General features: G+C 37.7%; 1 protein-coding gene across 1 annotated transcript; it reads right to left on the bottom strand.

Moving 5' to 3' along the window:
* Positions 1–1,387: 1,387 nt before the first annotated feature.
* On the bottom strand, positions 1,388–2,326 carry LOC145104384 (uncharacterized). Its single transcript, XM_079041642.1, has one exon. The coding sequence runs from the start codon at positions 2,324–2,326 to the stop codon at positions 1,388–1,390; it is 939 nt and encodes a 312-aa protein (XP_078897768.1).
* Positions 2,327–13,489: the final 11,163 nt, after the last annotated feature.

The following is a 13,489-nucleotide window of genomic DNA, read 5'->3' on the forward strand; positions in this document are numbered from 1 at the left end:
TTATAGACATAGAATAACAAAGACAAACGAAAATGAAAAGTTTTATGGCTCAAAATCATGCCTTCATTCAATTGATACGTTCGAATAAATACAATTTTGGATCCTGATATTCAGGAGCTAACATCTATCAAAAACAATTTAAAAACAAAGAGATAAAACAAACTAAAGAGATAAACTCTGAACAATTTGAACTAAAGCCAACCACGTGTGCTTTGACACCCCCCCCCCCCCCCCAAGTTGGAGCATGGGGATAAAAAATGCCCAACTTGAGCACCAGATTATCGAACGTGTTTTTACCAAGAGCCTTCGTAAGAATGTCAGCCAATTGAAGTTTCGTGTGAACATAAGCAGGAACAATAAGACCATCAACAATCGCATCTCGAACAAAGTGACAGTCTACCTCTATGTGCTTCGTGCGTTCCTGGAACACTGGGTTTTTAGCAAGATGGATAGCAGATTCACTATCACAATATAGAGTAACAGGTGGCAAATCTTTAATACCAAAACATGTCAGCAACCCCTTCAGCCACTTGACTTCACAAGTAATGGCTGCCTTAGAACGATATTCTGCTTCAGTCGAGGAACGCGACACGGTAGGCTGCTTCTTTGTCTTCCATGCAATCGGGGAACCACCTAGGTACACAATCCATCCTAACAATGATCTCCTTGTGACTGGGCAAGCAGCCCAGTCCGAGTCACACCACCTCGTCAGGGTCAAGTTGGGTGTAGCTTTGAGTAAAATCCCTTGACCCGGTGTACCTTTCAAATATCGAACAACTCGCAAAGCCGCCTCCCAATGTTCTACCCGAGGGCTGTGCATAATCTGGGACAATATATGCACGGAATAGGCAAGATCTGGACGCGTAACGGCTAAATAAATCAGTCGTCCAACTAATCGATGATAAGCCTACGGATAAGAAATTTTGGCACCAGTAGACAACCCCAATTTGTGATTTTGTTGAATGGGAAAGGCAGAAGGTTTAGCGCCCAACAATCCGGTTTCTGCCACAATGTCTAACGTATACTTGCGTTGGCACAAGAAAAGATCAGCTGGACTTCTAGCAACTTCAATGCCGAGGAAGTATTTTAGGGCTCCAAGGTCCTTCATTTTAAAACAACTACACAAGTATTCCTTAAAAGACCGGATTCCGTTGGGATTGTTACCAGAGATGATCAAGTCATCGACATACACCAGCAAATGAAGTCGTATATCCCCACGAACATAAGTAAATAAGGAGTAATCGGAATAGGATTTGCGAAAACCATATTTTTTGAGTGTTGTCACCAATTTGGCAAACCAGCGGCGCGGGGATTGTTTTAATCCGTACAAGGACTTACGAAGTCGGCAAACAAGGTTTGGATTAGAGCCTTTGAAACCCAGAGGAGGTCACATGTACACTTCTTCTTGAAGATCCCCGTGTAGAAACGCATTATGTACAGCCATCTGATGAAGTTCCCACTGTTTAGAAGCTGCTACCGCCAAAAAAACCTGAACCGTGGTCATCTTGGCGACAGGAGCAAATGTATGTGTATAATCTACACCCACCTCTTGATGATTTCCATACACCACTAAACGAGATTTAAGTCGTTCAATTTCTCCGTTGGACAAGTACTTGATTTTATAAACCCACTGGCTGCCCAATGCTCGTTTACCGGGTGGTAAAGGTTCCAACGTCCAAGTATCATTCTCCTCTAGTGCTCGGATTTCATTTTGCATGGACTTTTTCCAACCATCGTGTTTCATGGCTTCCTTGAAAGTACGAGGTTCCTGACCCAAGGTCACGGCTGCAATAAAATGTTGATAACTAGGAGAAAATTTGTCACAATTTATATAATGTGTGATAGGATATGGTGTACCTTTGGAGGAATGTGGAGACGGTGTAGAGGAGGACGGACTTTTAATGGCAGATGTGTGAGAGACAAATTCTTTGAGTAGAACAGATGGGAATTTTTCCCTGTGGCCACGACCCATTTGTTCCTGTGGAGTCACAGAAGGTTCAGGAGGTGTCACTATTGGAACTGAAGGTGAAGAGAATGGTTCTTCTCTAGTACCAACCAAAGGAGTACCCAGAGAGAAGTTGTTGGTATGCTCTTCATGATTAGGTTGGGGTTCAACAGATAGTGGTTCCTCTCCATATATCAGATCATTATAACTAGGACATATTTCTTCAATGGTGGCATCTTCATTATTTGCGATGTCACGCATATCAGAATATGGAAAGATATCCTCAAAAAAATTAACATCACGAGATACAAAAAACTCTTTGGTGTCCAAGTCAAACGGTTTCGATCCTTTTTTCCAAAGGGGTAACCCACAAAGATGCATTTTCGACTTCTACTACTGAACATATCATTTTTAGCTCGTTGGTTATGGGCGAAACATAAACACCCAAAAGTTTTGAGAGGGTTATACGAAGGTAATGAGGAAAAAAGAATCTCATAGGGTGTTTGTTGTTTTAAAATTGATGAAGGAGTTTGGTTTATTAAGTGAGCAACAGTGAGGACTGCTTCTCCCCAAAAATCAATGGGTAATTTTTCTTGCATCAAGAGAGCTCGTGCAACATTTAAAATGTGCCTATGTTTTCTTTCTACTCTTCCATTTTGTTATGGTGTAACAACACATGAAGTTTGGAAAATGATTCCATGTTTAGAAAAGTAGCTAAGTAAACAGTTAAACTCTGTTCCGTTATCACTTTGAACGATCTTTAGTTTATGAGAAAATTGTCTTTCAACCATAGAAACAAAAGACATAAACATGTGGAAAACGTCAATTTTATCATCTAGAAAATAAACCCAACCAGTACGAGAGAAGTCATATACTAAAGTTAAAAAATAACGCGTTCCACAAGAAGAAGCATGTTTGTAAGGACCCCATAAGTCACAATGGTTTCATTCGTACTTAAAGGAAAACTTTCCCTAGTTTGTTTGGCTCGAAAGCATACTTCGCAAGCTTTATTTAAACTACCCTTACTATCACTAACCGGAGAGAGTAACTTCACAATCTTCTCAGAAGGATGACCCATTCTCTTGTGCCACAACTCCATAGTAGATATTGCCCCATTGACCGACACTTGTAGAACCGATTCTCCTTTCTTGAAGTAGTAAAGTCCGTCCCCTCTAACACCCGTTCCAATCAGCCTCCTCGACCGGTCCTGTATAGCACACATATGTGAGTCAAAAGCAGCAACACATTTCATATCATCATTTAATTGATACACAGATATGAGATTGCAGTTTAGTTTTGGAACAAAGAGAACATTTTTAAGCATTATTTTGTCTGACAATCGAACCAAGCCTTTGCGAGTTCCAATGACCTTTTTGCCATTTGGTAATCCCACAAGGCGGCCCAGAATTCTTTCAACTTCCCTGAGCCATGAGACATCACCTGTAACGTGGTGTGTTGCCCTAGAGTCTATTATCCATAATCTTTTATAAAACTCACCATTTAGGTGCTGATCAGTGATTTTTGCATTACCCATTAGACCAGTTAAGGTTTGCCATTGCTCGGCTGTAAAAAGCAGCGGTGATGTTTCATTGTTGCTGCTCCCGGAGGTAAGTGAGACGGTATTGGCACGAGTGTTTGTTCTTCCTCCGCCTCTACCACCTAATCTTCCTCCACGCCCAGCCATGTTTGTTTTGCTCCGGTCTTCCCACCACTCAGGGTATCCAACAAGTTCAAAATAGCTTGTAGCCTCATGTCCCGTCTTTTTACAGTGAGTACAGGTCAGGTGTGACTTATCGACCCGTTCTCGAACTCTTAACTTGTCTCCGCCTGCACGTATTGAGAAACCCAGTGCTTCATGAGGCTTCTCATCTGTCACACTCTTTGCATTCCGAACACGTTCATCTTGAATCACCAATTGAAAAGCTTTATTCAAGGATGGCAAAGGATCTTGTGACAAGATACTGGTACGTAGTGTAGCAAAATGGTCTGAGTTCAGCCCCACGAGAAATTTGTGCAGCATGTCATTGTCCCTTCTTGTCTCTTGTTCACTTCCCGCGGTACAATTGGCACAACAAGAACAAGCAATTATGGGTTTGTGGTTATGCAATTCTTCCCACAAGCCTGTCAGTCTACCGAAGTACTCAACCACCGATATGTTCTTGGCTTGTTCACATTTAGCAATAGAAAACTTCAATTGTTGTATTCTAGGCCCATTCACCAAAGCGTATCTGGACTTCAATGTATCCCACAACCGTTTAGCATCACGATATTTTGAAAGATAACACTTCACCTCTGTGTCGATTGTGTTCATCATCCAGGATACCAACATGGCATTGATAGTATCCCAATCAGCCTTTGTGCAAGAAGGTACAGGTTTAGTAATCGTACCATCCAGAAACCCAAACTTTCTGCGTGCTTCCAAAGCGGTTCGTATGTCACCAGCCCAATCGTCATAGTTTTCTCCTCGCAGCTTGGTCAGAGTGATAAAATTACCTGGCCTATCTTGAGGGCTAAGGTAGAAAGGCGAGTTTGCCTCTATTTTTTCCGACGGCGGATTACTGGAACCACTTTTATTCTTCCCACCGTCGTCTTTCCCCATTTTTAGGATTTCTTATTCGCCTGCTCTGATACCATGAAAAGTTCTATGGCTCAAAATCATGCCTTCATTCAATTGATACGTTCGAATAAATACAATTCTGGATCCTGATATTCAGGAGCTAACATCTATCAAAAACAATTTAAAAACAAAGAGATAAAACAAACTAAAGAGATAAACTCAGAACAATTTGAACCAAAGCTAACCACGTGTGCTTTGACAGAAAATAAAAATAAAATATACCAAAATTTTATTTTATAAACATAAAATAAAAACAATTAATTTCATAATTATAAAAATAAATAAAAATATTATATAATCATTATAAATTTATATTTCATAAGTAGAATTTCATTAAATATTTGATAAAAATAATTAACTAGTAAATAAATAAATAAATATTTAAAACTAATATATAGGGTAAATAAAATATAATTAGAAAATAAGAGGTAAAAGATAAAAAATATAAACATGTATTAACCACCCAATATATATTAAATGACCTAATAAAGAAAATATAATTTCAAAAAATACCTCATTGTTTTCACTCATTTCTTCCGCTCCAAATATTCTTTTTGCTCTCTTGTATTACCTCATTCTTATAAAAAAAACGATGGCAAAGACGGTCTGACTAAACTGGTTTAAAACAACCCAAAACCGAAAAAATATTGGTCTTGCCTAAAACCGGTTTACCAAAATTGAAAAGAGACCGGATCACGTGGAACCGGTCCGTAGTTTTACCAGCTAGCTGGATATTTGGAGGAAACGGCACCATCGTGTAACGCTTAATTGCTCGTTTGTACTTTGTAGTTTTCTTGATGTTCACTTGGGCCAAACGGCATTGAGGGCCTGTAATATATAAAAGAGATCTAAGACCTAATGTTTAAATCTAAAAGTAATGGGTCATTGCATTGAGATTGAGGGCCTCGATGAAATGGATGTGGAGTAAAGATATTGAAGCCTAAATCCAACACTCACCCACCTGCCCCAACATGCATTTTCTATTTCACACTTGAAATCTTCAGATGCCCTCTTTAATTTAGATCTTTCTGTTGAAATCCCAAGAATATGTGCAATAGGAACTAGTAAATTGTTGGCATATGAGCGATCCAATTTATTTCATGTATCCCAAACTCTATTTTTTTCAAGAATCGTTTCTTCTGGTATGGCTGTTTAGAACTCTGCAAATTGCATACTTTCACGTAGTTGAGCAAATTCTTGCATAATGCTTGATGAAATTAGGGATCTTAAAAAATCTCGTGGGACTCCGAACTCATGGGGCCCCGATCACATACGGGAGATATTTGTTCAAAAAATCGGAGGCATGGGCAGGGCCGGAGGTAAGTCCCGTCCCGAACCCCCAAATGGGCCCCATTAATATATATATATATATATATATATATATATATATATATATATATATATATATATATATATAATAATAATGATTTTTAACTTCTAAAATTCAACAAAAAAATCATGTTTTTAAATAGTTAGTATAACGTTTTAAAGATGTGATAGCATTTTTGTTTTTAACATGTAAAATTATGTTATAAATGAAATAACTATTCTTAACCCAAAAAATAGTTTTTTAAAACCAAGAAACAACTAATTTCAGCAAATTTATAGATTTCATGTCAGATATGGTACTTATTTATGAGTAATGTTTGGATGTTAGATACAAGATGTTCACTTGATTGAATTTTATATATATATATATATATATATATATATATATATATATATATATTATTGGATATTGATAGCATAGATATTGTTTACATACTTATGTTTTTATCTCTTCGTATTGTTTAGGTTGTTTGCTTAGCTAGCTTCTCCTTTGAGGCGTGACCCAGTCTTTTGTGCTAAGTGTCTATGACAGTCACCATGGCCTTCCTTTCCTTGGTTATCCCCATTCGATACAATCAACCATCACATCTACCCGCACCAATCAAGTTCCTCGTTTGTAACCCCAACATCACATAAAAATCAGGAAAGAACGTTATTGCACATTGGATGTCTTTACTTATGCGACTAACGTAAAGTAAATTGCATCTGAAAATTGGAACACATAAAACCTCGTCCACTTTCACTCCTCCTATGATAGTACAATCCCCCTTCCCTTCAACCGGAAGGGATTCACCATTGGGTATAACAACCGGGGACTTAAAAAAAGTTATTTTCTTGGTCTCCAATAAGCTAGGTAAGTAAGTTATGTGTTCGGTACAACCTGAGTCAATAATCCAGTAACCTTTATTGTTTTCTTTACATGCCATGTTGGCAACTCGCCCTATTACCTCGTCACCATTGGTGCCAGAAAAATGTTTTACAAACAACTGGTATTGTTTGTTGGTTAGTTATGGTATAGGACTAGAATTGAGTTCGGTGCAAGCCGATGCCTTCGGTTTCCGTTTCTCTTTCTTTCCAGGCCATCATTCTGGGTATCCTACTAGCTTAAAATACCCCCCTTTCTTGTGACCATTCCTCCCACAAAATGTGCAACTTTTGTTCACTTTGGTTTGTCTGTTGTCTTTGGTGGTTCTTGAAAAACCTTCTTTATTCACATTAGGATTTCCATCTTTTCTTTGGAACGCCTTGAATGTAACGATCTCGGGTTGATTTCTTTTGTCACTTGAGATTAACCTTTGTCTCTCATCTTTTCCCACCAGGTGATAAGCATTGCCCAAATTTAGAGTGCACTTGGTTTTGATTGGATACATATTTTGTTTCAGAATCACTCAGAATGCAGAAGAGTTGCCTAGAACAACAATGATGGGATGGAAATTAAGAGACAATTTCATGACAATTGTGATTCACCACAACAACAAGGCAAAGTATATCATAAGGTACAAACTATTGAAGTAGGAAACAAGAATGGCTTATACTTTCAAGAATGACATTACACTCTTATAGAATGTATATTCTTTTAAAAACGACTTACTCTAAAACATTATATTCTTATATGAGGTAACAAAAATTCTATGAATGGTATTGTATTCTTATAGAATATGACTCAAATGTGTTTTTTTAATATTTGGACCTTAGATTCTTGAATAATGTTAATAATACATGATTATTCTTTAAGAATGTTTATTATTCATGGTTCAAAAGTTTGATATTTTTCATACAATGAAAATATGTATTATGTATATTCTGTCAGAATATTTATTCTTATATGGTTCATGAATGTTGTTATTTTTCAAGATAATAGTATACTTATTCTTTCAGAATATTTGAATATTATTCCAAAAATCATATTTTAAAAATTAAGAAAATTAGTTATTCCCTAAAATCTGCAATTTTTAAAAATTTTTATATTACTTGACTAAAATACTTTTAAAATGAGATTTGGGTGATTATATGGTACATAATATTCCATTATAATAACATAGACCCTAAGATCATAACCATTCAATCTTTACATCCATCCATAATTGTTCTTACGACCACATAATAAATATATTCACATTATAACCTATCCCTATATATATATATATATATATATATATATATATATATATATATATATATATATATATATATATATATATATATATATATATAGAGAGAGAGAGAGAGAGAGAGAGAGAGGGAAGGGAGATAGAGAAGCGAAGGAGGAGGCGGATAAGGGTTCAATTGAGAAAAAAAATGGTTGAGAACGAGAGAATGAATCTAGACCCCTCATTTCGAATCTGTCGTTTAAGCACTCGAGCGTACCGGACCGACGGAACTAGGGCTGTAAACGAATCGAATGTTCGGCGAACCCTTCGGCAGGAAGTTCGTTTATGTTTGTTTATTTAATAAATAAACGAACATGAACACTATTTCTCGTTTGTTTAGTTAAACGAACGAACATGAACAATTGTCTTGTTCGTTCATTTATGTTTTTGAACGTTCGTTTAAGTTTATTTATGTTCATATATGTTCAATTGTTCTTTATTACGTTACTATATCATATGTTTTTTTTATGTTCATATATGTTCAGTTGTGTTTGTTTATGTTTAGCATGTTAACGAACATAAACGGAAAAACATGAACGAATTAATTTGTTAAACGAACAAACATGAACAAGAAAACTTGTTTTTTATCCATTTGCGTTCGTTCGTTTGTTCGGATAACTTAAGCGAACGAACATAATCAAGCCCTTGTTCATTTTTGTTTGGTTCATTTACAGCCGTAGACAGAACAGATCATATTCATATATGAATATGTATATTCATATATGAATAATAATATATATGATTATATTAATATATACATTCATATATATATATATATATATATATATATATATATATATATATATATATATATATATATATATATATATATATATATATATACGAATAAGTATATGAAAAAGTGATTATTTGATAAGTTATTTTGAATGTGTTTAAGTCAATCGATTAAGAAAACAGAGTACGAACACGTCGATCTAAAAAAGATCTGGTTTCATCACTTGTATTTCGTATGAGCACAAAGAATTCGCGTACAAGAAAGGATAATACGAATGATGCAAAAGTTACTCCACCCTCTAAGTACCTACCCTATTTATAGGGTACTCACGGAATTAAAAAAAATACTAGGACTATACATGACAGTACGAAACAACCTGATGCATAGTAAATACATTAAGATAGTGAAGTCATGTGGACATTCATTATTTACAGATACTTCGCTTAAAGACAACTACCAATTCGACTTCTCACAACTAAATTTGACCTAACATTATCCCCCTTTGTGAGATAAGACGAATCATCTAACTTTGGGTAATATCTTTACTGTCTGTAGCAAAACTTCTCATATCTACATATACCATAGAATAATCTTACTGATCTTCGCTCTGTCTTCATTCTTGTTTTTTCTGACAGTTGTTGATGTGAAGTAGAATACTGATAAGATATGTATTCGAATACCTTTCAACATCATCAACATGAAATAAGAACTTTTTCCTTCTCTTCTTCGTCCCTTTTCCAATTAACACAACACCAAAATGATCATGCACAATCTTTACATCATCATAATCCTTTATGCTTATTTTCCCTTTTAGCAACGCCTTAGGAACTTTCAATCTTCTGTTGAAGTGATTAGAAAGATCGATATCTGTCAGAGCCAGATGTGCAAAATAATCATCCAGAAAAGTCTTGAGATGTCCATATCCAAGAACATAAGTTATTTTGTCTGGATTATCATTATATTTAAGATCACCCATCAGTAATGCAGTCGAAACAAGATCATTCATGAAACATCCCAAAAATATGGTCCAAAAATTTTGTTTTTAAATATTAATAAAACCATAGTTATCAAAATCATTGTATCCAAAAACCTAAGTCATCCTATCAAATCAGAGTATCATATCAAAACACATGTTCATTATATCAGAGTAAAACATCCCAAGCTAAAACATCTTGGTGTGTGCAATGCAGTCATCCCGAGCTCTTCTCTTTGCAACTAGAAGTAACTGAAACCAAAACTGAAAACCGTAAGCACGAAGCTTAGTGAGTTCCCCAACTACCACATACCATACACACAAGCACATATATTGGGCCCCCGCCCGCCACATCGGGCCCTGCCCGACATCAGACTCTATCCGGCATCGGGCCCCGCTCGGTATACATATATGTTTCTCTTAGGCCCTGCTTGTCTCTAGGCCCCGCCCGCTATACACATGCAACAATATCATATAATCATACTAGCACATAAAGAAAACATACTCTAAATGTATTTCCTATCCTAAGGCCTCGCCTAACCTGGGCCCCGCCCCTGTCCTGCTACTGATGAGTCATGGAACCCCGTCCATACTCAGCTAGTGATAAGATACGGGACCTCTCCCACACTCACCTCCCTACCAGGCACATACAAGAATCACACAAACAACAAGTATAATCTATCATGCAAACATTCCTCAGGCTTGCCCCGGCATCAGACCTTAGTCTGGAATAACATACTGATAAACCTTCCTCGGGCCCCGCCCGACATCGGACCGAAGTCCAGAAGCATATGAACATTCCTCGGGCTTACCCCATCATCAGACCGAAGTCCGGAAACATACAAATAGACACATGCAAAAATCACAAAGACACCAAGCATACAAACATTTCTCGTGCTTGCCCCGACATCGGATCGTAATCCGGAACATATAACATAACTGAGACCAAGGGCTAACCCCCGGGGTCTTCCTATCAAGCACAAACCAAATGTGTCGGCATTGTGGTCGTAGACCCATACAAACAAGAGGAAACTCACCTCGCACCGCTGAAGTCCCGCGGATAATCCTCTGGCTGCTAACTGGCAATTCCCCGAACTGCTGATCCTTCGGCTCCCCGAGCTATCAGTACCAAAATAACACTTAGTCAAAACCCAATAGTCCTTACTTGGGGTGAAATGACCGTTTCACCCCTGGCCCAACAAGATTCACAACCAAGGCCCAAAACTATCAGCACCATAAATATCCATCAATGGCCCAATTTTCCAATTGGGCCAAAACCCTTACATGGGCCTTTCCCCAAAGGCCAATCACTTTTCTGAACCAATGAGTTTCCGATGGACCAAAAGTCCAAGCCTATTGGGCCCAATCAAGGCCTAACTACATTGGGCCCACTAAGGCCCAATTCATAAACCAATGCCCATTAGGGCAAGCCCAACCAGAAGTCCATTACTCTAAAATCCTTAGTCCATTATGAGCCCAAACCAAAAGACAAGTCCAATACCAAGCTAGCCCACAATCGTAGAGTCCAAAACTTGCACAGGGGCTGCTCACCACGTGAGCCCTTCATGCTTGCGTCGTGAGGTCGTGGTTTCAGTCCATGAACTTCCTCGAATACGTACTCACGTCGTGAGGCTTCATTCCTCACGTCGTGAGTCCAGATCTGACAAAAAATGAGCATTAAGCTATTAATCCATTAAGCCTTAACATGGGACAGTTTATAGGGTCTTCCTTGACCCCAAGGACCATAAAAATCGAAGCTTTCCAGTCACATATGTCCAATACATGACTTAAATACCAACTTGGGTCAAAATGGAGTAAAAAGGTCCAAGAGTCAAACTTGGAGTCCAAAACATTGACCAAAATCCATATCTGAGACTTATAAGGCTTAAGATACCACCATCATCTATAAAGTTGCCAACTTTATGGGTTCCATGCATGCTAACCAACATAACAAGCCATAAAATGCATGGCAACTTAGATCTAGCAAGCAAGGAAAGGAAAGGCATGAACTTGAAGACTTACAAAGCTCCAAAAGTTCCACAACTAGCTGATGATGAACCCAAGAAGCTAACCAATGCACCACCAATGATCTTCTTCTACTTAATGAGCTTCAAGCCTCTAAAATCTCTTGAATAACACCAAAATGACCAAGAACTTCAGTGGGGGATGAGATCAGGGTTTCTAGAGATCTTGGGAGTGAAAGAGGCTAAGTAGAAGCAACCCTAATCATCTTATACCTTTAAATACCCGGGAATTAGGGTTTTGGAGCATCAGGCGCTCCTCACGTCGTGAGCCCTTAAAGCTCACGTTGTGAGCATTAAATGAACTTGGTCAACAAGTCAACGATCACTCACCCGAACTACTCCAACTTCAAACGGCCATAACTTCTTCGTTTCAACTCCGTTTTTGACGTTCTTTATATCCACGGAAAGGTGGAGAGAAACTATACACATCTATTAACTTATCGTCACCTCAAAACCTTCCGAACAAAAATCCAAAATTCATAAAGAGCTCGAACTGTTACTTTACCGATATACCCCTTTGGCTCCACGGGACAACCTAATTCCTGGATCACCTCAATTACATTATCCGTACCGAAATGGGTCTAGATCTCTCTTTCCAAAGGCCCTAAGCCTTAAGATGACCCATCTTCATGACGGGATATGAGCACTACAACATTCCTATGGTGTACATGCAAACCCTAAAGCTTTGGATCTAGTTTGTCTAATGAACATGCAATAATCATCCAAAGCCACAAACCCTAGATCTAGCATGTGATAATCAATATAAACACAAGAATAGGGTTTAGATCTTACCTTTGATTGTTATGTAGCAATAACAATCTATTCCTTCTTGTAATTGGCTTCTAAAAGCTTAGAGTCACAAATGTCACTCCTCTAATGGCTCACAAACACCAAGAGCAAGAGGATGAAGAAGGAGAAGTGAATGAGAACTCCAAAAACGTCCAGAAACCCTCTTGAAAAGGTTAGCCACGTTTTTGGGTCTCAAGGGGTCTTTAAATAGGTAGGCAATTAGGGTTATCTAACATGGAAACCCTAAATTGACTACTTAAGCTCTAAGCAGTCCATGGACCCCTTCTGGAACATGCCTTGGACGAAAATCATATGGGCTTCCCATAGATTTCGTCCAACCTATATTCCAAGGTGATCCATAGTCCAATTGCAATTATCTTATAATTACAATTCTAGTCCCCTAAGTTTAATTAATCTCTTTTAACCACAAAATTAATTCTTAATTAATTATTGACTAATATTAATTAAACAATATGATTTCTCCTTTAATATATTATTCATATAATATATCAATAAATCATAATTAACTCTCTTTCTCCATAATTCATCCTATCAAGTTGCTTTGGTGAAGGCAACCCAAAAGGACCATGCACCATCGGGTGAAGTACATACCAAAATAGTTCTGGGCTTAGACACTAATCCAACAGTCTCCCACTTGGATAATTCTAATAACTATTCTGCATATAACTTCAGATCCTGATCCACAATCGTAGCTTTCAAAAGCCGCTGTCAACTTTGATCTTATCAGATACGCGTCCTTTAGATAAGGAATCATATATTCCTCCATTCTAGATATCGTATAGACGTGAGACATGGATTGAAATCATTCTCTCAGTCTATGTGTTGTTTCCCTATTTCCGATTTACGACGACTGACTAATTGAACAAATCAAATCAGTCCTGGCCCGGCCGAGCACTTTCCTTTGT

Source organism: Lactuca virosa, chromosome 4 (genome assembly GCF_052849685.1).
Source record: "Lactuca virosa cultivar CGN04683 chromosome 4, Lactuca_virosa_CGN04683_v6, whole genome shotgun sequence".
NCBI classification, from domain to species: domain Eukaryota; kingdom Viridiplantae; phylum Streptophyta; class Magnoliopsida; order Asterales; family Asteraceae; genus Lactuca; species Lactuca virosa.